We start from the raw sequence: 26,214 nt of genomic DNA, 5'->3' as shown, positions 1-26,214 counted from the left end.
CATGTATTCTTCATGCTGTACAGTACATCAGCCTGGAAAAATGCAGAATTGTCTGAAACAGGATTTTCTCTAGGATGTAGTAGGGCGAATGCCTGTTAGTTACTAAGGGTGGGCGAGCGCAAATAAAATGTACAGGGTTGGAAATAACCTATTACTACTCTGATCTAGTATGATCTCTATCTATCTATCTAGTATAGATCTCTATCTAGTAAAATTACCTGTAATTTTGGTGAAATGCACCCACATCTAAACAGAGTAACTTAAGAATGATATAGTCAAGGAGCTATACATACAAGAATAAGGTTCTGTTCTGTTCGTGCACAGATTAAAAGCAATGCATCATCTCAAAAGAAAGGCAAAGGTTAATACTTCCTATAATTATTTATTTCGGTAGCTTAATCAAGGATATATTTGCTTCCTGTCCCGCCCCCTAAACACTGAAGAGCGTTTGCTCCCAGATGTGGCCTTATGGTCCCAATTATCCATACTAAATGAAATGGGAAGAGGAAAGTACTTCTAATAGCAGAAGTTTCTTGGAAGAGCAGCTAACCCTTTAAAGGATATTTTCAAATAAGAAAAACATACGCAGAGCAAAACAGTATTTATTGTGGACATATCTTAGGTATAAGTTTGTGATATTGCACATTTTTAACGTGTACAAAAATAAAAATGACTTTCTCCTAAAGGTATCTACACATTTCACACGCTACAACAAGGAAGGCACACTCCAGGTCCAAAAACTGTCCATAAAAACGTTGAAGTTCTCTTATATTACATGGCAGTTAAAACTTTACTAATAACTTAGGCAAACCATATAAATAATCTGTTATTTTCTAGAGCAGACTTACGCAATTATGGCTCCTTTCTGACCTGTGGACTTCAACTCCCAGAATGCCTGAGCCAGCCATACTGACTCAGGAATTCTGGGAGTTGAAGTTCACAACTTGTAAAGGTCCATAAATGCCCACCCGTTCTAGAGCACAATAATCTACTAAGCTCTTATAAAGAGCAAAGAAAACAAACTACATTATACAAACATAATGGGTATATAGGACTACTTCACACAATTCTATACCACAACTTAGTGAAAAATATTAGCATTGCTTTGACTATCATCTTCACTCTATTTTTTTATTTCAGTCTGAAGAAGGGCTTCCGCCATCCTTTTTGGTTGCTTTAGATTGTTTTCTTCCACATGAATCCATGCCATTTCCTTTTTCTTTCTCCTCTGAGGGAGAACTCCTGGAGTGATACCTGTTTTCTAGTGCAAACTTCAAAGAGCTGTAAAATCTAGAGAGAGACATTGATTTAAATGTTTCAGGTTGGCAGTTCCATTAATTGGCTCACATAAAGCAGAACCTGCAGCTCAGGAACACTAATAACCAAATAAATTAATGCAATGACACAGGAGCATCACACAGTTTTCTCAACTGATTTGTGAGAGACTAAAATAGGATGGCATTGATATACTGTATTTATTAAATTTCTACTCTACTGCAATCATAAGACTCTAGGCATGGCACAAAATCAACTGTAAAACATCTACAGTATAATAAATAAAGCCTCTAGAATATAGACGACTAATGATCAAAAGCAACCAATATATGACCTTAAAATGGAGCGGTGTGCAGGAAGAAAATTCACAGGATAACATCATCTTAATTAAATCCATGCAAGAAGGTATAATTTAATATGGTGGTTATATGATGAATGCAAAGCAGAATTGTTTAATGGGATTGTTTGTCCTGTGCTGTTGTCTTAAACATTGGAGTCCAACAAAGATGAAACCTTACTAAAGAGATTGTTACAATGGTTACTCATTAAGCATATCCATCCTAACTCAGGAGAAAACAACAATGAAAAACTGCTGGTGACCTTCTACCGCTGCACCATAGAGAGCATTTTAACTTACTGCACCTCTGTAAAGTTTGCCAATTACACAGTGGCAGATAGGAAAGTACTCCAGAGGGTTAATGTCATTGCCCAGAAGATCATTGGTTGGCCTCTTCCCTCTTTGGAAGAGCTTTATAGCTCCTGCTGCCTTAAGAAAGTTCAAAACATTCTCAAAGATCCATCTCATCCTGGAAACTCTTTTTTTTTTAACTATTACCATCTGGCAGACGGTACAAAATAATAAAAACAAGGACAAATAGGCTGAAAAACAGCTTCTATCCCAGGGCAGTAGCTCTGTTGAATTCTACTGTATAGTGCAGTGTTGGTTCAATGTCGGGGTTTTTCAGTTCAATGTATGGAGGGTGAAGGATGTGTGTTTGTGTTTATTTCATGGTCATGATCATGATGTGCACTGAAGATGGTGTTTGATTTCGTTGTACGAGGTGCAATGACAATAAAGTAAACTGAAAAAACAACAACACCCCACTGAATTCCTTCCAAATCACTACACATGGATCAGTATGTTTATGTGTACACACATATTTTGTATTGAATATGTGTTTTGTATTGAATCCTACCTTTATTATTTTATATAAAGAACACAAGGTGGCAAAATAGTTGATACTCCTTCCTCCTCCTATTTTCCATAGAATAACCTTGTGAGGTGGGTTGTGCTGAGAAAGTGATTGGTCCAAGATCAGCCATTTGGCTTCATGCCTAAGGCGAGACTACAACTCACAATCTCCTGGTTCCTAGGCCAACATCGTGACCACTGCATTGCTAACAAACCTGTTAATTCTCTTCCAATTTTCTTCCATCTTCTGATTAGCAACTTGAATCACAAAGTCAACATATTCTTCACTGACCATTAGTCTTCCTTTCTGAGTTAGTGGAACTTCTAAGCAGTGAGTACTTCGGACAGCCTGTAATGATGTAAAAGGAGAAACTTACGGTACATTTTAACCAGCTTTTATTAAAAAATCTTACAAAAGATGTGTACGTTCTTGAATTCTGTTATCAAAAACTTGCAACTTATTGCTAAATGAAGGATTGTGATCAACTGAGGATGGGACAGACAGAAATATTATTTTTCAGTGTTACGAATCCCGTACACATTTATAGCCTTGGTTCGCTGGTATAGATTTGTTTTGTTTACGGCCTGACTCTCTAGAGGTATAATGGAAAGATAGGTAAATAGAGTCAAGGCTTCATGGTGTTTAAAAATAAGACTGAATGGTTTCTTATATGTGACACAATCTGATTTTGTTGTTTAATGATTCCCGTTTTGCCTGTCTTTTTTTCTTTCTCTTTCTCTTTTTCTTTCTTTCTTTCTTTCTTTCTTTCTTTCTTTCTTTCTTTCTTTCTTTCTTTCTTTCTTTCTTTCTTTCTTTCTTTCTTTTTCTTTCTTTCTCTCTCTCTCTCTCTTTTTTTTCCCCCTTCTTTCTTTCCCTTTTACTTTTTTAAGGTTTTTCCTTCTGTTTTTTCCCCTTGTATATTAAAGCAACAAATGTATTTTCAAGAAGTCTGAAACAATTCTCAGTATAGGTAAGTTTGTTAAAGAAAACCAAAACTTGTATGGCCTTTATAGAAGAGATACTTGATGTGACAAAGGAAGGTGTCTACATTTCTTTTGTAATGTACAACTCAATTTTTAGTAATTACTGTTGATCCCTCTGGGAGGAGGTATTTGTAGCAGGGCTACCTGATTTTGAAATACATTTGTTCCCTATGCCATCTGTTTGGTAAACTCGCAAGATTCTTTTTTCTTGCCGATACATCCAGATTAGATTAGGTTGTTTCTCCGTGTCATACAATATATATGGTTATATGTATAATTTTGTGTTTGTTTATTTTGTCATGTTTATGCAGTGTATACTTGAGGTAGAGATTCTTTGAGAGCTGTATGCAATGAAATTTCATTTTAATGTATGCTGATTAATATACATTCGAAGTGACAATAGTTATTCTAAGTCTTATCAAATATTTCTGCTTCCATCAACCCAGCTGAAATTGTCTATTTTGGTGATTAATATATGACTGCCTTTGAAAGTGGTTGAGACTCTGGTTTGTACTCAAGATCTGACTTAAAGCTTTTAAGGAGATCTCAACATGGCTAAGATGTGATTCAACCTGCTGGATTCAATATGGAAGTGTCATCTTATGCTGGGACAAGAGTGAGTTAGCGAAGAGTCCCTGCCATCCAGGAACCAGTGATGACTATGCATTTACTTTCCATGTAGAGATGCTGGTTCATCTTGATGCAGGCTTTATGTAGTTACACCCTAGCAATTTTCTCAGGAGGAACTGCAAATATCCCTTTAGTCGAGGTAGAAAAAAAAAACATACCATCATAATTTTCCCTTTCCGGCTAACAGTTATACCAGAGTTTCTGAACCCAGCTTCTATAGACACGGTGTGCTGTAAAAATAAAAGCAAACAGTTGGCATAAACAAAGTAAGTGCTAAACATATACAACAGTAAACAAGGTGTATTTTCAAATACTGGTTTTTCTCCTAAATATTTACAGGAATAGAGGTTATTTGTTACGTCTGAATCCAAACAGTAGATTTTGTTTTGCCAGAGTGTTACAGGTAGTCCTCATTTAGCAATCACAATTACGACTGGTAACTTGGCTGTTAAGTGAAGCAGCCACTAACTGTGCTTATGATCTTACTTCAGTTTTCCTTTGCTTTGTAGACCTGCAAAAGTCATAAATGAAAGGATTGATCCTGAAATCATTACTGCTGTGATGAGCTGTGTGCGGTAACAAGGCAGTTACCTAAGTGAGGACACCTGTATAGCAGAAGGAAGTATTTCAAAAAGTACATAATTGTAAAATGTTTATAATAATAGACCTGTAGCAATGTGAACCCATGTTATGAAGCAGAAAAATAGAAGCAATCATTAGGGCACAATTACAGCCAAATGTGAAAAATCTTGGGGTCTTAAAAGTAGTTTATATCTTAGAATGGACAACACTGCCAGTCAGAGACAAAATGCTTCTTCTTTAAAGAGCTGTGCTTGAGAATAGTACCTTACTGGAAGTATTTTCACCTCACAATTGGCCATTCTGATTTCTATTTTCCAATCAGAGCAATCCCGTTTAAAGATTGGAATACTGTCAGTCAGACTGGAATGGCTTTAATTGCTTTTGGTGAGGTTGACATGAAATATTTTGGGATTCAAACATTTTATCTCTAAAAATGTTCATACATCTAATCTCTCCCTTTCTCTGAATTGTTTTTATATTATCTACTCTACAGCATAGTAAAACAATGAGAGGACCTAAATTTGCTGATGTGAATCAAAATAATTAAAAGGAGCTTACAATAGTTCCTTACTGATACAAGCTCATAGGTAAAATCTAGGATTCATTACATAATTTGATGATAGCCATCGCCAGCCATATAAAACTGTACTTCTGAAATTTTCATTCTACCTCATAATCCCAACAAAACAAGTTTTCGCTTATGAGTGTGATATCTATAGAAACAATAGAAATGCTATTTCCTCTGCCAGCATTTTCACAGCCCCAGTTATTTAATACACAATGCTTCAGACATTGGTAATCTTGAACTTATAACCATTTGTTTAATAAGCAAAGTTACAAAGGCACTGAAACTTATGATTGGTCCTCATACAAGATTGAGCATCCTCATGGTCATGTGATCAAAATTCAGGTGCTTAACAACTGTATTAAGATAGTTGCCTCATCCTGGGGTCATGTGATCACCACTTGTGATCTTTCCAGCTGGCTTCTTACAAGTGAAGTCAATAGGAAAGCCAGATTTGCTTAATGATCATGTGATTCACTTAATAACTGCAGTGATTTAGTTACCAACCATGGCAAAAAGTTTGTAAAATTGGGTGTGGCTCACTTAACAAGAACATCGTTTAATTCTGGCCCCACTTGTGATTGGAAATAGAGGATTACTTTATGTGTGAACACTGGGAATCAGACATTACTTATGTAACAATAACAGTGTTTTAAGCACAATGCTTTACCAGAAGTTGTGCATCTTCTAGGTCTTGACATTGCACATGGAGAACAAATGGTTCAAATTTGAAGATGGCATCAGCTGCAGCTTTCTGCAAGGCGGTAAACTAAGAAAGAGCAAAAGGTTAATATCAACGCTACATCTGTTAGCAATGAAATATAAGTAGCTTATTTAGCATCTAAAACATGGCATGACAGAAACTGATTCGACGTGCTAATTAAAGTACATTTCGACATGTAATATTCAAATGCTCGATGTATGCTCTGCTTGTTTTTATTCACTTCGGTACAACATTTCGCTGGGATTTAGCTTCCCAAAATATTGTGTGCTGATGATAAAGAGTTTTAGAAATCTTGATGCTGTATGATATAGTCACAATTCTAAGGTCTTCAACACCAGTTTTCAGAAAAGCTTCTGATTAAATCTGGCCTATCAGTTTCCATATGTCATTCAAATAATACTTTGAAAAATAATAAACTCCATCTATCTACAAGATCTGCAATAGAGGAAAAAATAGTGCACATTTACAGTGATAATGCACATGTTTAGAGAATACTTCAAAAACATTGCTGACCCCAAAAATTGTATTACTTGCTATGCTGATCTTATCCACATGTTGGCCTTTTTAACTTTTTAAAACTGGTATTTGAAAGAAAATGAATACTACAAAGCATTGTTTCCTTATGAACACTTTCATTCAATAAAATTTTATCTTCTCTTTATATCACAATATCCTAACATGTTGGATGGAGGGCAGTTTGGAGATTATCTAGTCCAGCGGTTGCCAACCAGTGGGCCGGGGACTACTGGTGGTCCGTGAGAAAATTTTGGTGGTCCGCAGAGAAAATAATCCCCAAAGCACCCCCCCAAAGCAATTAATCCAGGCTGTGTGGGAACACAAGGCTGCGCCACCCACATGGCCTGCGGGAACACAAGGCTTACATTGCTTGCATTACGAACAACACGAGGTAGTAAGGGGAGGGGGGACGGGCGGAGGGGGGGAACTTGCCCCCCTCACCCCATGCGCCTTGCCGGGCCACTGGGCTGCTTCTTTCATCTTCTGCTTCTGGCTGCATGCAAGGAAAGCAGCAAAAGTCTTTCTTTCTCTCCCCCCAACTCTGCCAGAAATGAGTCTTTGGGACCCTACAAGGCATCCTACTCCAAGAAGCTGTGCCCACGTGACAAGTCTCACAAAGACTCATTTCTGGTGAAGTTTGGGGAGAGAAAGAAAGACTTCTGCTGCTTCTGCTGCTTTCCTTGCATGAAGCCAAAAGTCTCTCTCTCTCCCCCTGAGAACGGAGCTGGAGACGGTATCCTGTGAGCCCAAATAAAGAATAATCGATTGGTAGGAAAACAGGGTGAGGAATTTTCCTGCAGACTTTTTTGGGGATTTTCCCAGGGTTTCTGGTCTGCAGGATTTAAAATTATGAGTTTGGTGGTCCCCGAAGTCCAAAGGTTGGCGACCCCGATCTAGTCCAACTCCCTAATAAGGACTGGAACCCACTTCTATGGCAACCTTGATAAAGAGCTCTCCTACTTCTGTTTAAATACCTCCAGTGAAGAGAGATCACCACCTCTAGAGGTAGGCATTTTCTAGGTCTTGTAATGAAGACATTTTTCCCCTTAGCATTTTACCAGATTCTATTTCGCTGTAGTATAAACAATGTTTTGGAGCAATTTTGAAGAATTCTGTCTCATCTTTTGTATTTCAGCCCTTCAAATTTTGAAGAAAACGATTTATTACATTGCCCCTCTATCTTGTCTTCTTCAAGGTAAACAACCTAACACCTTCTCTATTCCTTGTACATTTTCCCCCCAGGTCCCTGATCTTCTTTGCTATTTTTCTCTGGATGTAGTCCAGTTCATCAATCTTTAAAAAAATGTTTTTATTAAAAGATTTCACATACATAACAAGTAGTACATAAAAAAATATATAGTGAATGTGAAAGGAAAAAGAATAAAGGAAAGGAAAACACAAAAAGGATTGATGAACTGAACTATTTCTTTTAATCCTGATATTATACTTCGTTGGTGAAGTGTAAGACTACATTTTAATTTTCTGCAGCTGTTAACTTATATTCAACTTGTAATCCACCAAGACATCTAATTCCTTTTCACATGTACTTCTGCCCTCACATGTACTTCTGCCCTTTCACATGTACTTCTGTCCTTTCTTTCAGAAGAGTGCAATTTTCTATTCCCTCCCCCTCAAAAAAAAAAAAAATCTTATTAGGGCTTTAAAACAAGTCTGTCCATATCTCTTGATCTCATCACCAAAATGTTTAAATTTTGAAATAAATAAGGTGATTTGATCGTCTGTTATAGTCAGCATCTTGGATACCCTCAGACTTAAGATAACAGTAGCCATTACATGTGTTAGAAATCTATGATGGAAAAAGCATCAGAAAGCCAGTCATGCTAATCATCTATTGAATGACTTCTATCACTCTATAAAAAAATACAATAATTCCATTTACTATGATCAATAAAGACCAGCATCAGCCACAAACATAAGACAATGATATGGAAGAGCACACTCTCTTCCTTACATATTTTGTTATAAAAAATTAATTATAGAAGCTTGGCGATTCTTGCAATATTGTTAGTATGCAGAACTACTAATTAGAAACCTGTGTAATAAACAATGCATTGACCCTTACCACATCTTTTGTACTACATAATTGGTGGCTCACCATAAGCCAAGTACAGCTTTGCTTCTGTATTTCAAAGCCAGCAGTCCCCTAGTTAAGAAAAAAAAATCACACAGAGTACAAATCTTTTAGGCAGAGAAACATACTCAGAACCAATTGCTGTATTCCCAGCTTTTCAACATTGAAATACTAGAATCTCCCAGCACGTTAAAGAGAAGAAAAAAAAAAACCTAAGGAAGACAAGGAAGAATAAAATGTAGCCAATGAAGCAGTTTCAAGCCACATATCAGACTATTAGATGAAAAAGAGTAAGAAGACATATTTCTGGGGATCATATCATGTTTATCTCTGACAGAACAAGTCTTGAAGCAGTGGCAATTAAAACTCTGAATAAGGTATACAGGTAGTCCTCAACCTACAGCCATAATCGAGCCAGAAATTTCTGCACTTAAGTGAAACATTTTAAGTGAATTTTGCCCCATTTTACAACCATATTGTCCCAGTTGTTAAGTGAATCACTACAGTTAGTGGTACAGTTCTTAAGTGAATCTGGCTTCCCTATTGATTTTCTTTGCCAGAAGGTTGCAAAAGGGAAATCATTTGACCCCAGGACACTGCAACCATCATAAATTTGAATCGGTTGCCAAGTGTCTGAATTTTGCTCACAGGACCTTAGGGAAAGTACAACAATCTTAAAAAAATGGTCATAAACCATTTTTTCAATGCCATTGTAACTTTGAATGGTCACTAAATGAACTGTTGTAAGTCGAGGAGTACCTGTATCTTGCCTTTATATTTTCAAAAAAGGGAAAGATTGGGACATACATACTTCAATACGTCAAGAGGTGCAACCTGAAGCACCTCCTAGTTAGTAAATAAAAGTTAAATAAATGCCCCCATTTCCTTTTAAGAGGGATTCTGAAGTGTAAACTCAGACTTCCATCCTTCCAAGGTGAAATGAGGACCCAGATTGTTGGGGTCAACATGCCGACTCTGCACTATGCTTAAAAAGGTCTGTAAAGTACTGTGAAGCAGTATATAAGTCTAATTGGTATTGGAATTATCCAAACCTTCTCACTTAAACCTGGAAATAAGGAGAAACTTTCTGACAGTGAGAACAATGAACCAATGGAACAGCTTGCCCTCGGAAGTGATGGGAGTGCCATCACTTGAGACTTTCAAGAAAAGAGTGGACTCCCATTTATCAGAAATGGTGTAGGGTCTCCTGCTTGGGCAGGGGGTTGGACTAGATGACCTACAAGGTCCCTTCCAATTCTGATTATCTGTTATACTTAAGCTGGAGAAGAATTCTGGACAACTGGCCAATTTGGTTAAGGCACCAGGTTAGAAACAGATTATACAGTACATGAATTCTAGTCCTGCCTTAGACAAAAAGCCAGCTTTTGGGGGGAGGATCTTGGGGCCAGTCCCTCTGTCAGCCCTAGAAAGGAGACAGTGGCAAACAATTTCTGAAAATCTTGCCAAGAAAATTCAGGAAACCAGACCAGGCAATCCAAGTGTCAATGCTAACATAGATACAAAGGGAATTTTCCACCTCTGGGAATATTTCAGGGGAAATCTGTCCAAAAGTGGCTTTTTAAGTGTCAATTCACTTCTTCCATTCCAACAATCTTGAGAGAGGAATGGAGGTCTCATAGCAGAGCAGGAATGGCAAAAATGCCTTCTTCGATGGACACACGTGTGTGTGTCCCCATTCAGCGCTCAATTTATTGCAGGTCAGGACTGCCAGACTTTGAGGGGCGAGCTGCAGAGTTCAGGGCAGCAACAACTTTGTAGGCATCGCTGTATGGATCGCGCGGAGGTTTGCAAACCCAGATGGGGTAGCGGAGGGAGGGCTGCCCGTAAAGCAGCGCCTCCACTCCCAAAGAAATCGATTTCGTCAAGGTTACAATCCCCATGGGGGATCCGGAGCAGCAGGAGGAAGCGATCCCACCCAAATATCTCAGCTCGGTTTCAGATCTGCGCGGCGCAGCCGAGGCCGAAGGTGGGCTTACCGCAGCCGGAGGGGCGGCCGGGGGTTGCTCCAGCACCACCACGCGCCCCGAGCACGAGCTGGTGGTGCAGAACGTCTCGCGGCTATTCAGGAGCCGGACGATCTCCTCGATAGGCTCGTCCACGCTGCCCTTCCGGCTCGCGTCTGCGCGCGACAGCCGCTGCTCTTTCCAGCGTTTGAAATCGGCCATCAGCAATAAGCAAGCAGCAGCGGCGGCGGCAGCGTCGCCGGCTGTGTTTTCGTCCCCGCCCCCAGACGGCAACAATGGCGGCCTTCAGGGGACCTATCTTTGGGAGGCGCCATCTTAGCCGTTACGGCGTCTCGCTTGGGGCAAATTTATTTCCCCAGGCCCCGAGCCCTCGGAAGTAAACGCCCAATGACCCTTTCCGAGCAGATAGAGAGTATATATATAACTCCTTTCGGGCTTTACCCTCCCTCTGTATTTTCTTAGAAGCGGAGACCCCGCGGAGTCTTCTGGGCTTGCTCAAGGAGGACACAAGGCGACGGTGAGTCGAGAGGTACAAAATTATAGCCTCGGTTTTGCGGCATGATTCGACTGTGATTGCAAACCTGATGTTCCCTAGATTTGTATCCCCCACTTGTCTGACTGAGCACCTACTGCTTCCTCTTCCTGTCTCTCCCCGGGCCAATCTTTGAAATGGGTCGGACTGAGAGATGTCTCTATGGCTGAGGGTGAAATAGAATCCGGGTGTTCTTGATGCCATTTTAACGCCCTTAATCTAGTGTTTTTCATCCTTGCAGCTTTAAGATGCTTGGACGTCAACTCCCAGAATTCTACAGCCAGCGTTGGCTGTAGAATTCTGGGAGTTGAAGTCCAAGCATTTTAAAAGTAGTCTTAACCAATACATCAATCACTTCGACTTCTTCACCAGGCTTCCCTGGGTTGGAGGGAGAAGTCAGCAAAACACTGGAAAAAAGGCAACATCAGCCTAATTTTTTTTTACTGTACCCCAGAAAAGTATCTGGAAATATCCATGAAGTCACCAGAAGCTGAAATCAAGAGTGGCCTCACTCTTCTCATCCCCCATCGTGAGGATCTATAATAGGATTCTGTTAGACAAGAGAGAAGGCTGGACTAGTGTAGCTGGGAAACCAGGATTGTTTTTTGGGTTGTTTAAATTGTATCAGTTGAGCTGACTGGAGTTGCAGTCCTGCAAACATCAGGAGACCGCCTATCCTTGGCCAAAGGGCAGTCATTTATATTGAGTAATAGCAATGAGTCTGAGAGGTTTTGTGGCAGACATTCAGAGCAATAAACTGCAGGGAGAAATGTTCACATCAGAGCAAAGTTATTTTGTTCTTGGATTATAACAGGATTGAAAATAAAATATTCCCTTTTTTAAAATTGGATTTTTAGACCACCCAATTCCAGAAACACTATAGGCAGCTCAGTCTTTTAACAAAAAGCACCCTATTTAAAAGAGGTATGACTGCCTGAATTGCAGTTTTTAGTAAGAATAAATCTTCAATGAGTGATACCATAGCCAAAAAAATGGACTGTAGAAAAGCAGGTGCCCATCGAATGGCAGCAGAGAGATGTTAAAACTTAAATCTTTGCTGCCATCATGTGGGCATCCAGATTTCTAGTAAGTATGGATTTGGTAGCCCTAGAAGAGAGAATAGGGATACAATTCCTGAAATCTTATTTTGGAGTAGGTCTCATTACAACAATTTTTGGACAAATACTCATGCGGTACAATAGACAAATAATTTAGCAACAGTTTATTAGCATTGAAAGCTTGCACTAGCCAATTTTGGTGTGACCTCTTCCAAAGCAGAAGGGACCATGTTTGCACATTCCTGTACAATCTTTAAATGCATTTTTTTTTTTTTTGCTGATTTGACCCAAGTCTGTAGTCCTGCTTAACTTCGTGGCAGTTCATATAGTTCAGAGATAAAAAGAAGGACAACACAGAAATTCAGAGACTGATGACCAATATGTTACATGCTTAGGGTTTTGAGTAATTGGTTTTTGCAAATCATTTTCCATCTGTTTCCTTTTCATGCCAGAAGCACGAAGATTCTATGAATTATCAACAGTATTGTATTATTTATGTTATTCATAAAACTATTTTGAAATAAACATTTTTATTCTTGTGCATTTATTTTACAAAGAAATTAGTATCTATTAAAATTTGTTGATTGTGTCAGGAATGACAAAAAGTAATTTGCTTTGATTAAATGTACTGAATAATGGACAAAATTCTTTTTTTTTTACTAAGAGTGTAATAAGCAACTCCTATTGATCATTCTTGTTTTATTAACTAATGATGCTAGGAATGGTTAGTGGAAAAAGAAGAAGGGGCAAGCAAAGAACACACTGGCTTGATAACATCAAAACTGATACAAAGATGAACACCCAACAACTGAAAGAAGCTGTGTTTGAAGGGTGGCATGGAGAGCACTGGCTATCAAGTTGGCAAGAGTTGGACACGACTAAATGGTTAAAACAACAATTGATCATGGGAAGAGAAATTTCAAATTACAAGAAATTACAAATACTGCTGATCTACTGGCTCTGGCCACTGATAATTGGATTCAGCTACTCTCAGAAATATGTAAAGATATGATTAGCGGCAATGTATTATTGGTCTGTCTATAACTTGTCATATAGTTTGGTTTTACAAGCAAAAGGATGGGTTTTGTTACTGCAAAAGGATGAGTTTTTGCAGCATGCTTTTTAAATCACACAACTCTTTCCACTTGGAATATAAAACAAAACAAACTAAAATGGCATAAGAAATGACAACATGTAGACTTAGCCAGGAAACCTTGAGATTTTTCATTTGTATAGAATGAAATGATGCAACAAAATGTGAGCAGGTGAATTCAATTTGCAACATTCAGTTTGTGCAAACCAGAATTTGCTACACTTGCTACTCTATGGCAGCGGTCGCCAACCAGTGGGCCGCAAGAAAATTTTGGTGGGCCGCAGAAAAATCTCACCCCCAGAGCACCCCCCCAAAGCAATTAATCCAGGCTGCGCAGAAACACAAGGCTGCTCAGCCCACATGGCCCGTGGGAACCCTCCCCGCCCACTCACTCCTTCCCAGGCAAACTTGTCTGCTAAGTTGCTATTTTTCCTTTTTCCGACCATCATCTGTTCTGCTCTGCCGGGAGATTTAGATTAGCTAGGAAGCAGGAAATGGTTGGACTTTTTTTGGTTGGAGTTTGCTTTCTAGCTAAGCACAGCCGAACCTCCCTTAGGACTGAAGGTTTGCATGCAAGCAAATTCAATGCAGACTCACAGCAAGCAAATTTGAGAGACTGAGGTAGCCGATGGCAGATAGATAGATCACTGAATGATTCTGTGAGCAACTCAGTTTGTCTGCTTTGCCTGATTTTGGATAAAAGTTGCTCTTTTTTTAAAATAAAAAAAATCAATATTTACATGCATGGTGTGTTGTGAGTTAATTTTGTGAGTTTGCTTGCAAGCAAATTTTATGTGACAGACTGAGCTAGCCAATGGCAGATAGATAGATTTCTGAATGAATCTGTGATTCTGTGAGCAACTCAATCTGTCTGCCCGCTTTGCCTCATTTTGGGTAAAAGTTGCTCCTTTTTTTAACAAAAAAATTCAATATTTATATAAATACTTATAATATTTACATACAATCCATGCCCAGCCAGTCACATGACCACCAAGCCACACCCACAAATTAGGCCACTCCCACAGAATCAGTTGGTCCCTGGGATCTAAAATTATGAGTTTGGTGGTCCCTGAGGTCCAAAAGGTTGGTGACCCCTGCTCTACGGAATAAATATCAATCTGCAGCCATGCAATGTCAAGAAAAGGTAAGGCTGCTTTAACGTATTTTATACATGTACTACGTTCATAGGGGTGTGATTCAACCAGTATAACAACTGGTTTTACGCATGCTCCACATTTACCTTCAACTGCAGCTGAAGAAAACAGCTGAGGCCCGGCAAACTACTCTGCCTCTGCTGTGCTCTAACAAAAAGACATAAAGCACAGGGGCAGGTGGGCAGGCCCACATGCTCATCGGAGCGAACCAGTTCAGGGCCAGCTGACATCGGAACAAGAGGTTCACCCAGACCAGTCCGAACGAGCAGAATCCCACACCTGTTCATACTCTCATGTATCTCAAATCAATTTTTAAAGATTGAATCTAAACCACTGAAAGGCCCTATGTTAATATTTATGTGTTCATTTATCAAGCACTGTTTGCCTAAAGAAGAAAGATTTCTCCCTGTAAAAGAACATTTGGATGAAATTTGAGCAGAACTCAACATACTGTATAATGATCATGCTTTGTTATGACAAGTATTATTAGACTGCAGGTATGCCTTTGTTTTCTTTTGGACCCCAAAGGGAAAAAAAGGTGCCAATTATTTGCATATCAGATCAAAGACACTGATGTCCTGATTTGAATGTTTGTTGATTTTGCCTTCCCTGAGATTTTATTGGCACCAGAATCTTTGAATCTGTGTTGCATTTTGATTCTACCCTTCCAGGAGGTCAGGAGCTCAAGGTAACACATGTTGTATTCCCCTTCTGGTTATTTTCACAATCCTGTAAGGCGGGTCAGACTGTGTAGTAATCTCCTTGGGAGTTTCATGGTTCTGTAGAGACTCACCAGTCGTAATCTAGGACTCTGTTCCTTTACAAAATCTCGCTAACTTTGCAATGCAGTAAATCATTCAGAAAATGTGATGAATGATGCCAGTTCAAAGCAATATATTTGTTTATACATATTTTGCTATGTTTGATTCAAGATTTCCTCACACTGTAGTTGGAATTTTATCCTTTTAGGGATAAAAATCAGATGCGGGATATAAAATAGAACAGGAAGAAATATATAGGGAACCACTGGTTTAAATTTCAGGTGGAGAGCAAGTGATTTGATTCTCTTTGAAGTGAAGAAGGCAGCAGATATTCAGTTACTGTAGTTTCTATATCTGCATTTTCAGGTTGGCATGACAACAGGAAGAAATTTGATGAAAGCCATAAAAGTGTTTGAGTTTGGTGGGCCTGAAGTGCTCAAACTGCAGCTAGATACGTTAGTGCCAGTTCCAAAAGAGAACCAGGTAAAATAAAGAATATGCAACCTTGGCTGCTTCTGCTACTGCTGCTACTACTAATGCTATTCTTTAAACATGAGGTCCTGCTCACATAATGCAAAATGAGCTTGAATAAAACTCGATGCGTATAATTACATTTCGGAAAATAAAATGGTGAAAACAATTGCAGTTGCACCTTAATTGGAACCCAGCATTTGTATTTGGATAATTGAAATTGACATCAACAATCTGGAACATATTTCTGCACTATTCCATCAACAGTTGTGGATATCTATGTGGATTCACAATTAGTAAGAAGGCAGCAAGGAAATAGGCTGATTAATGATTCTGGGGTGGGGGGTGGATTGTAGGAGAGAGGATATTTCTCCAAGTCATCTTGTTCATGACTGACACATCCACGTGAATGCTGAAAGGTTATGATTTAATGTTTCTGGAGGAGGCCAAATCAAGGATGACTGCAAACTTATCTCTGATCTGAGAAACCTGAGATTGTGAGGTTGCACGCTTAAAAAAGTATCCCCCTTCCTTTTGAACTAGGTTGTGAGACAGATTTTTTTTCTCATTCAGGTTCTCATCAAAGTTCATGCATGTGGGATTAACCCAGTAGACACTTATATTCGTTCTGGAACCTATAAAAAGAAACCATCTTTACCATATATACCAGGTACAGATGTAGCTGGAGTGATAGAAGAAGTTGGAGAACATGTGACTGCTTTCAAGGTACAGGGTTGCTAGTTGCTCACTTCCTTTCTCTTCATTTGTAGGCCTGGCAAATAAATTCTTATCTGGGCTTTCTGGCTTTGATACAGCTCCCATCCCTCATTGGATCCTACTTTTGTCATTTTGCTGATATGTTTATAGTAATTTAAACATAACAAAAAAATAATACAAATTTTAAAAATACAACAACGAAAAAAAATAGGAAGTGCAGAAAAGTAAAATAGAAAAGTAAAACAGAAAGAAAAATAATATATGGAAAGGAAAAGAAATACATAAAAGAAATGAATTCCTCTTTCATCACAACAATTTTATTAACTTATCACCTTCATTTAAAATACAACAAATCTCTTCTTCCCATAGCTCATCTCTTATCTGTAAACAAATCCTTAAAGCCTTGTTGTTCAGGTTTGGTCAGCAAAAGTTCATTAAGAGTTATCAGAGATAACAACATGTCTTTTTTAACCTGGATTAGAATTAGAATTCTTTATTGGCCAAGAGCGATTGGACACACAAGGAATTTGTCTTGGTGCAAATGCTCTCAGTGTACATAAAAGAAAATGATTCTCATCAAGAATCATAAGTTACAACACTTAATGATAGTCATAGGGTACAGTAAGCAATCAAATCATACTAGGAAACAGTCAATATAAATCATAAGGATACAAGCGACAAAGTTACAGTCATACAGTCACAAGTGGGAGGGGATGGGTGATAAGAAATAATGAGAAGATTAACAGTAATAGTAGTGCAGACTTTGTAATAGTTGAACAGTGTTGAGGGAATTATTTGTTTAGCAGAGTGATGGCGTTCGGGAAAAAACTGTCCTTGTGTCTAGTTGTTCTTGTGTGCAGTGGTCTATAGCATCATTTTGAGGGAAGGAGTTGAAACAGTTTATGTCCGGGATATGAGGGGTCTGTAAATATTTGCACAGCCCACTTTTTGACTCGTGCAGTATACACGAGTATATGGATCAAATAAACCATCCCTTTAACAATTTTGATCTCTAAATCTGGGTGGCAGGAAAGTCTCCAAATAGTGTCCTAGAACTTGACCCCCCCTTTTTTTCCTTTGCCCTTTCCTACAAAATTCTTCAAAACTTTAACAAGTGTCTAAATCCAATATAGGAAAGTTATCCAGGTCAATTCTTTTGATTTGTTTTAAAATCCCTTTTAATTTGTCCAGAAAGGAATTATGTACAGCCGGCTCTTCACTCCACTGGGTCATCAGCTCTGGTTTTAGAAGAGTTCTGGTTTCAGTTCATCATTTCTTTTCCAGTATTTTATGCATTTTTGTTCACATCGTGCTTCTTTTCTAACTGTATTTTGTTCAGATTTCATTTTTTTTGTACAGACTTTGCAAAAAAAAAAAAAAAAAGCAGAGACAATCCCACAAAACTTTGGATTAATCTATCTGCATTTTGTTTGCTCCTGTTAGAAAGGTGATCGGGTTTTTACCCTGGGTACTATTTCTGGAGGTTATGCTGAATACGTGGTTGCATCCATTAACACCATTTTCCCTTTGTCTGATAAACTGGACTTCAAGCAAGGTGCTGCCATTGGAATCCCATATTTTACTGCGTTCCGAGCCCTCTTTCAAAAGTAAGGTGCCACTTCCTACAACTCTTTTTAAACTCTTAAAGTCATACTGCCCTCTCCCCTTTTCTGACTTTCCAAATGTACTCTTGTTAAGTCTTACTGAATTCAGATTGTAAGTACTTAATGACTTCTTATGCTTTTTCCTCTCTGAGCCATCAAAAAAAAATCTTCATAGGGATTGCTGGAAACATTCATTCAATATCATTTTGTCAGTAGTGCTACAAGCAAGCATATCTCCAGTTGTTGGTTCATTGTATGACAAGAGTCTACACTGGCATTATGCAAGCGATCGGATAAATAGATATACAGAAACAGATGGGGGCACGTAATTTTGTAAATCTACACAATTTATAATAGACTTCAGCATTTTCTACATGAGCACCCTTCAAAGGGGATGGACTATATCAGTGGTGGCTAACCTTTTTGGGCTGCTGTGCCAAAAATTGTGTGCGCGCTGGTGTGTTCACACTCACATGCCAGCACCCAGAAGGCAGTGGGCAACCCCTTCCCCCTGTGCATGTGCGCGCAATCCCCTTTGCTTAGGGGTGGGATTCTACCAGTTCGCACCTATTTGCTAGAACCGGTTGTTAACATTCTAAGCAGTTCGGAGAACCGGTTGTTAGAAGAAATTACTGGCCTAATCCTGTAAGGAAGGCAGGAAGGAAACATTCTGGTGTTGCTTACAGAAACTGCCTCTCTGTTAACCCTTATTACATTCTTGGCAAGACTAGACTTCCTGTCTCAGGAACTTCTCTGGAGTTTTTTCCCCCTCCTATGCTGGTACTTTGCTTGTGTGGAGTAACCATTCAAAGTTATAATGACACTGAAAAAAGTGACTTATGACCATTTTTCACACTTACGACGGTTGCAGCATCCCCACAGTCATGAGAGGCCAGGCAAGGAGATGCATGCCTCAATGTGAGTGATATTGAGTTGGCCACGCCCAGCCAATAACATGACCACCAAGCCACATCCACCCAGTCACATGACCACCAAACCACGCCCATCAATTAAGCCACACCCACAGAACCGGTTGTTAAAAAATTTGAATCCCACTCCTGCCCCCACTGCCCCCTTACTAGCACTGTGCCTCATAGCTGATTTTCTGCAGGCTTGAAGCTTTTTTCGGCCTCCCAGTGGTTTGAAAAAAGCCTCTGCAGGCCGAATAAGCCCGTTTTGTCACTTCCTGCAGTGCCATAGGTTCACCATCACGGGACTATAACATCTTCCATTTACAATTATGTTAGTGATGAAAAAGTTAACTTTGGGACCAGTATGTGCATTTATGACTTTGCAGGTCTATAAAGTGAAGGAAAAGTGAAGTAAGATCATAAGCACATGCACAGTTTTACTTAGTGATTGCTTTGCTTAATAACCGAATTGCCAGTCCCACTCGCTGTTGTTAAATGAGGCGTATCTGTACTTATCGCCACAAAGGATTTTTTAAGGGAATTAAAAATATCTGGAACTGATCCCAATTTAATTATCAAGAGTCCACTAAACATAATTTTCAATGGATAATATTTTTCGCCCTGGCTATGTAAACACTAGATTTGTAGGCTGCATAATGTGAAACTGTCACATTGTTATGTTCAAAATATTTATTATGTTTTTTTCCCCCAGAGGTTCTGCCAAAGCAGGAGAAACTGTGCTAGTCCATGGAGCAAGTGGAGGAGTAAGTGATTCTTTTTTTTATTGCTGTGTGCCATCCAGAATTGCACTTTTGTGAACTGGTGGCTGTTTAAAGAAAAGAAGAAAATGTAGGTACATACAGTATGTATTGGGGAAAATTATTTTGTTCTTCAGGAGGTTGATATTCCCTTTTCCGGGTAAGCAACACTACATAAAAACATAAGAAATATTAAATGAGGGCTCAATGGTTAAAGACTCCAAATGTCAACTCATAAAACATTCCTATGCATGTTTTAGTAGTTGCCATTAAAAAAAAAGGAGGGGGGAGGAAGGAAATCTGGAAGAGTAGTGCAGCAGTTTGAAAGTGAAAGTACATTCCAACTCTTATCTTTAAAAGATTGTAGCTAAAATATCAGAGTTTTTGCCCGCAAATATATTTAATTGGAGAACGTGAATGATGACACCCAGCCTGTGAACGTGCTCAACTGGAGAATCTGGTTTTTGAGACACCCAGGAAGGAGAGGGGAAACAGGGTCACAGGTGATTGTAAATTACATATGCCAGAGTTGGCTTCATAAAGGGCAGTGCCAGTATGTCGCCTCTAATAGATCCTTTGAAGTTTTTTTTAAAGTTTGGCTCGAGAATCATGATTTAATTACAGGATTGCTGGAATCCTGACACCAAGCTTGTCATCTAGAGAGCTGATAGCCCAGGTTCAAGACCTCACACATTGCGCTGTGCAATGTGTGAGCTCCAGTTCTTGGCCCAGCTCCTGGTCACCTGGCAGTTTGAAAGCAAGCCAATTGCGAGTTACAGGCTGTCCTTGACTTACAATAGTCTGCTTAATGACACTCAAAGTTACAAAGGCACTGAAAACGACGTACGACCATTTTTTACACTTATGACCATTGCATGGTCTTGTGACCTACATTCAGATACTTGACAAATGACTTATATTTATGACAGTTGTGGGGACCTGGGGTCATGTGATCCCCTTTTGCAATCTTGTGACAAGCAAAGTCAATGAGGAAACTAGATTCATTTAACAAACGTGTTATTAATTTAACAACTGCAGTGATTCCCTTAACAAATATGGCAAGAAAAGTCATGCAGTGAGGCAAAACTCACTTAACAAATTTCTCACTGAGCAACATACATGTCATGCCCTTGTTGGAATCTGACTCTGAGGGGAAGATTGAGAAGCTGACAGGGAGTGGGAGTGTGGCTCTGGTGGCTGTGGAAGAAACGGGGGAAGAGCACAGTCCGGCTGGGCACTTAGAAGAAGACCCAGGGCCATCGCCTCTTCATCCTAGGGCACGGCAGGGAGGAACAGAGAAGGGAGCAATGTGTCTTGCGGGAGAGGAAAAGGCCCTGATCCCTTTCATTAGTTGTATCTGGGAGAACAGGATACAAGTGGGACATTTTAAATAGCCTTTTGCTTTATCTTGGTCGAGGCTTATCTGGGTTTTGGCATCTTCCCAACTGTGGTTGCTACGTTATCTTGTGGAAATCTGCAATTTATCATCCTGGCCTACCAGTGTGGTTTGTGTTGGGTTTTTAAAATTTCTAATTATTTTTACTTTTGGTTTGGACTGCATTTACTCTCTTCGTAGACTGTTTTTTGGAAGAGTTTGATATCAAGTCAAGGATAATTGGACATTGGGGCCCAAGTTGGAGGCATTAAAGGGAATTTATTATACTTTTGTGACTCTGTTATTTTTGTGTCATGCCCCGGGTCATCACAATACATTTTGGTCTCAATTGTGGTCATAAGATAAGGACTACCTGTATGTAGGTATACGGGGGGAAGGTAACAGTGTTACCTCCCCCCCGTATACCTGTGCACCTCAGGGTATAGCCATGCTGACCACATGACGATGGAAGTATCTACCTGTGTTTCCCTGAAAATAAGACAGGGACTTATTTTCTTTTGGCCCCCCAAATAAGCCCTAGGGCTTATTTTCAGGGATGTCTTATTTTTTTTTTCCGTGCACGGGAAGCCCACTTCTTCTGCTTGCTTGCAGTGGGGCAGGAGGCTGTACAGCATGCCAGTGCCACTGCTGCGAGGCAGGGGGTGGATGACCTGGCTGCAGAGACCCTGAGGTAACCTGGTGCAGCAACTCCACCACCTCCAACTTACCTAATCGCCGCAGCACCACGAACAACCAGACGGAATGGGCAGGCGGGTAGCTGCATAGGCTCTTAAGTAGGGCTTATTTTGGGGGTAGAGCTTATATTAGACACACGTGTAAAACATGCTAGGGCTTATTTATAGGATAGGTCTTAATTTTGGGGGAAACGGGGTTTGGGCAACACTGGCTCCTGAGGCTAAGAAACTGAGATGAGCACTGCCCTCTAGAGTCAGACACAAATGGACAAATGGACAAATGCATTTCACATACAGTACACAGAATGTTCATCCTGTAGTACCCCCACAATGGTTGTAACAAAGAGGTGTTCTGGTAGCAACTTTCTAAGCATTAAAAAAGGTCCATGACACTTGGAAATGTGTTGTTTGAAAATGAGTCTCCCTTAATTGAAAAGTTATGGGGTTTCTGCATTGCTTAGAGCAAACGGTTCCCAACCTGTTCTCTGCCCCACACTCCTAGAAAATGTTTGATTAATGTTAGCACTCCCTACCAAAGTATTTGTGATTCGTGACTTGTCACTAAAAACACAAACCACTCTTTGTCATAACTCTTGAAATTCCATCTTAAACCTGTGGGGCTATAGGTACCCCAAACTGGGAACCCTTGGCTCTGAATAATACTATAGGGGGTAGCTAAGTTGATACCTTGGAAATTTGAAGAGGGAATAGTTGCACTATAGTGGTAATTGAGCGGATAGATTTTACACGCTACCTGAAAAAGTATAATCGTATACCCTGGTGGTTGAGTTAATTATTCATTTGCGTGCTTTTGTTTCAGGGGTGATGTTTGAACTATTGTTAAGAGAAAGGGTAGATTGTCTCATGCTGATGGTATCAAATGAGGGCGAGCTATGAACACGGTGAACACTATAACAGCTGTAGTAATAGTTAAGGGGTTAATGCTGGGTTGTTGAAAGTCTCTTCATTCAGTATTGTCATGATAAGATTATGCTGGAAACTTTACTACTTCTTATCACTATCTTTGCTGTTTTTCCTCTCTTGTTTCTCAGGTTGGAATAGCAGCATGCCAATTAGCAAGAGCTTATGGTTTGAAGGTTTGGGGCACAGCTGGGACAGAGAAAGGAATGAACCTAGTTTTGAAAAACGGTGCTTGCAGAGTATTTAATCACAGGAAGAGTGATTACTTGGCTGAGATTAAGGTGATTTGAGCGTGCTCTTTGTTATCCTACCTGTAACCTTTCAAAGTAAGTTCCATTTTAGTTTTAGGGGAGTCAGCTTCTAGGTAAGCCAGTTTAGATTGCAGTCCTACTCTTGCTTTCCTTGTGTTGTTGAATTATATGGGGCTTATTTTTTAATTTATTTATTTGTTTTTATTTTATATTCCACCTTTATTATTTATGTAAATAACTCAAGGTGGCGAACATACCCAATCTGCCTTCCTTCTCCTGTTTTCCCCACAACAACCCTGTGAGGTAGGTTGGGCTGAGAGCCAGAGTGATTGGCCCCAAGTTATCCAATTCAATTACAATTACATTGAATTAAGATTTACAGTCACAATTGTAAACTTAAAGGTATGCAATTTCATTTCTCCTTTTTTGAATAAATATATAATTTTGAATTGTTGGTGGTAACATCTTTAGACACTAACTTTCTCTCATTTTTGATACCTGTTCATTCATTTTTAGTTTAGACCATTCCCTACTTTTAGTAGCAAGGGTGGAACAGTTGTTTGGATTCTTTTTCGGCAAAAGTTAACACCGGCATAAAAATAAAGATTTGGGAGGTGAGAAACCATCATCCTCTCAGCCTTATTGTTGAGCGATAAAAGGAATGAACCAAAGAGGGCAACCACCTGAGCAATGCAAGGCGGAAGAAGTGAATTATAATGACCATTTGTGTCTGTTTGAAAATGGAGCGTAACATCCCCACCTGGTCATTTTCTCTAGTTCCTAAACCACATATCTCCTGCTTCAAATAAAATGTGTTTAACCCTCCTTTAACGTAGGGATAACTGCAGTAATACTGTATGTATTTTGATTGTTAAAAGTAAGTTATAGAAAATAACAATTCGAAGAGATGGACATTATTGAATCAAGGACTCCACAAAAGGACAGTAACAATTCAGGAGTGAACTAAATCTGCCAAACTTTTATGGTTTTACTGTGCAGCTGATTTATTTGTTTTGTAGAAAATTGCTGGTGCCCAAGGCATAGATGTGATTATAGAGATGCTAGCTAATGTCAACCTTGCAAATGACTTGCAATTGCTGTCAAGAGGAGGAAGAGTGATGGTGAGCAAGTGGTTCCACTTTTTAATTAGTGGCTTTACCATAAAGCATTCTATTTTATAATTTTCATCTCTCTCTCTCCCTCCCTCCCTCTCTCTCTCTCTTTCTGGTAGATCGTTGGAAGTCGTGGCCCAATTGAGATAAACCCCAGGGATTTAATGGGGAATGAATCAAGCATCATTGGAATTACTTTATTTTCTGCCTCTAAGGTAAAAGCTAAAATGATGTGACATGATAGTTGCTCACTTCCTTTTGAGCTGTTTATCTTTTTGGTTATACAATTTATTTTATTTTTATTTATTTTATTTATTTATTTTTGTCAATTGCTTACAAGATAATAGATATAAGTAAAAACATAGTTATGAATACATGAAATGGATACATATAAGAAAAATAAATAAAAGAAACAATAGGACAGGGACGGTAGGCACGTTGGTGCGCTTATGCACGTCCCCTACAGACCTCTTAGGAAAGGGGTGAGGTCAATAGTAGACAGTCTAAGGTTAAAGTTTTTGGGGTTTGGGGAAGAAACCACAGAGTCAGGTAGAGTATGTCAGATGATTGCTTCCATATGGAAAATTCCAGAAGTTTCTTTAACCTCCAAGTTCTGTTCTGTTCTGCCATTCATTTTGCCTAATGTTTCCCAACCTTGGTCACTTGAGGATATGTGGACTTCAACTCCCAGAATTCCCCAGACAGCCTAACTGAGGAATTCTGGGAGCTGAAGTGCACATATCTTCAAATGGGCAAGGAAAGGGAACACTGATTTAACCACATAGTGTGAACATTTCCATTTGGAGGAAATTTTACATTTACTTCCTGTCTAGGAGCCTTGGACTGGTTAATGGCTAGATCTTGGTTTCTATAAGGCTTCAGTGGGACAAAATAGGTCAATACTGACATTTCCAGCAGTGTCAAATCATAAAGGTCAGGATATCTGAAATGTCCTTTTTAAATGCTTGATTTTAAATGTTCTCTGTTTAGGAAGAGATGCACGTATGTGCAATGGCAGTTCTCGCAGGGATTGAAGCTGGATGGCTGAAACCAGCAGTGGGCCCTGAATACCCACTGGAGAAAGCGGCAGAAGCTCATAAAGACATAATCCACAGCCAAGGGGCTTTGGGGAAGATGGTGCTTCTTACATGTTAATTCATGTTGTTAAGTTCTTCTGCAGTAATCCCATAAATGCGAATTGCAGTCTTTATGCAATGCATTTGAAATATACAAAATGAGATGCGGAAGTAAAATATAACACAAACAACTGGTATGAATTTGCACAACAAATTTAAATGTTTGTATCAGATTTCACATGATTAAATGATTTATCTTTGCCCTTCTGAAAGTCTTTATAGATCCTTGTAATTAGGGGCATACTTCTGAATCATGCTTTGCTAGTCTATATTCATGAAATTTCTAAAAAATAAATACATATTTGGGCCGATCTCAGTATGCATATCTTCTGAGATTTACAGATCACAGAACCCTGTTCATTCAGGAACAAACAATCAACAAAGGTAGAGCTAATAAATTATTTGTTTTATTATGTTACAGAATGGCATTCATTAGTTGTATCCTCTGTTAGGGTACCGTATGTCTAGCAGTAATGACAACAAAATTCCAGATCGTCCAATTTCTGATTTTTAATGCAAGCTGGAGAGGTGTGGATTATATACTGCCCTATAGTGCTTTACAGCCCTCTTTGAGTGGTTTACAGAATTAGCATATTGCCCCCAATAATCTGGGTCCTCATTTTATTGACTTTGGAAGGATGGAAAGTTGAGTCAACCTTAAACTTGTTGGGACTGAATTCCTGGCAGTGGGGCAGAGTTAGCTTGCAATACTGCATTGTAACCATTGTGCCACCACAGATATAGTACAAAAGTAGTAGTTTGACACTAGGAGCCAAAGTTAGTCTTAGGCTTGTGTATTATATGTATTTCTGTACAACTGTAAAGAGCTCAGAATTATATACTTACATAGTTATATAGCTCAAGTAAGTCAACTTTCAAGACATAATTTATTGAATGCCATTCCAGTATACTGAAAATTAGTAAATAATGTATAGTGCCAAGTAATGCTTTGTGTAATTCATACTTTCTGAAATTTGGCTTCGAAATACATTTTAACTCTATGATCATTGATCTGATTCCCACCAAATGCTGTATCTGACATGTATCTCTGGATTGCTTGCTTTGCCTGAATGCATTATAGATATGGAATCGTGTTAGCGCTGAAGGGTAATCTTTCTTG

At 39.2% G+C, this 26,214-nt stretch overlaps 2 protein-coding genes across 5 annotated transcripts; one reads left to right on the top strand and one right to left on the bottom strand.

Moving 5' to 3' along the window:
- Positions 1-586: 586 nt before the first annotated feature.
- Positions 587-10,997, bottom strand: TYW3 (tRNA-yW synthesizing protein 3 homolog). Of its 2 annotated transcripts, none has more exons than XM_026679339.2 (6): positions 10,558-10,997; positions 8,552-8,632; positions 5,899-5,997; positions 4,240-4,311; positions 2,683-2,816; positions 587-1,290 (listed from the first exon to the last, which is right to left on the bottom strand). In XM_026679339.2, the coding sequence occupies exons 1-6, from the start codon at positions 10,744-10,746 to the stop codon at positions 1,137-1,139; spliced, it is 729 nt and encodes a 242-aa protein (XP_026535124.1). In that variant the 5' UTR covers positions 10,747-10,997; the 3' UTR covers positions 587-1,136. The 2 variants fall into 2 exon arrangements, with proteins under 2 accessions (XP_026535124.1, XP_087816607.1); XM_087960481.1 differs by having other exon boundaries at positions 8,585-8,632; positions 10,558-10,746.
- On the top strand, positions 10,907-25,512 carry CRYZ (crystallin zeta). 3 transcript variants are annotated; one of them, XM_087960480.1, is made up of 10 exons: positions 10,917-11,062; positions 11,532-11,674; positions 15,511-15,626; positions 16,188-16,340; positions 17,775-17,938; positions 19,559-19,610; positions 22,727-22,876; positions 23,866-23,967; positions 24,078-24,173; positions 24,949-25,512. In XM_087960480.1, exons 3-10 carry the CDS (start codon positions 15,516-15,518, stop codon positions 25,111-25,113), a joined length of 993 nt encoding a protein of 330 aa, XP_087816606.1. In that variant the 5' UTR covers positions 10,917-11,062; positions 11,532-11,674; positions 15,511-15,515; the 3' UTR covers positions 25,114-25,512. The 3 variants fall into 3 exon arrangements, with proteins under 3 accessions (XP_026535120.1, XP_087816606.1, XP_026535121.1); XM_026679335.2 differs by lacking the exon at positions 11,532-11,674 and having other exon boundaries at positions 10,907-11,062; positions 15,510-15,626; XM_026679336.2 differs by lacking the exon at positions 11,532-11,674 and having other exon boundaries at positions 10,924-11,074; positions 15,510-15,626.
- The last annotated feature ends 702 nt before the right edge of the window (positions 25,513-26,214 follow it).

This window comes from Notechis scutatus, chromosome 3 (genome assembly GCF_049901735.1).
Source record: "Notechis scutatus isolate UNSWTSFEM ecotype Mainland chromosome 3, rNotScu1.2, whole genome shotgun sequence".
NCBI lineage: Eukaryota > Metazoa > Chordata > Lepidosauria > Squamata > Elapidae > Notechis > Notechis scutatus.
This window is presented reverse-complemented; position numbering and strand designations above follow the sequence as displayed.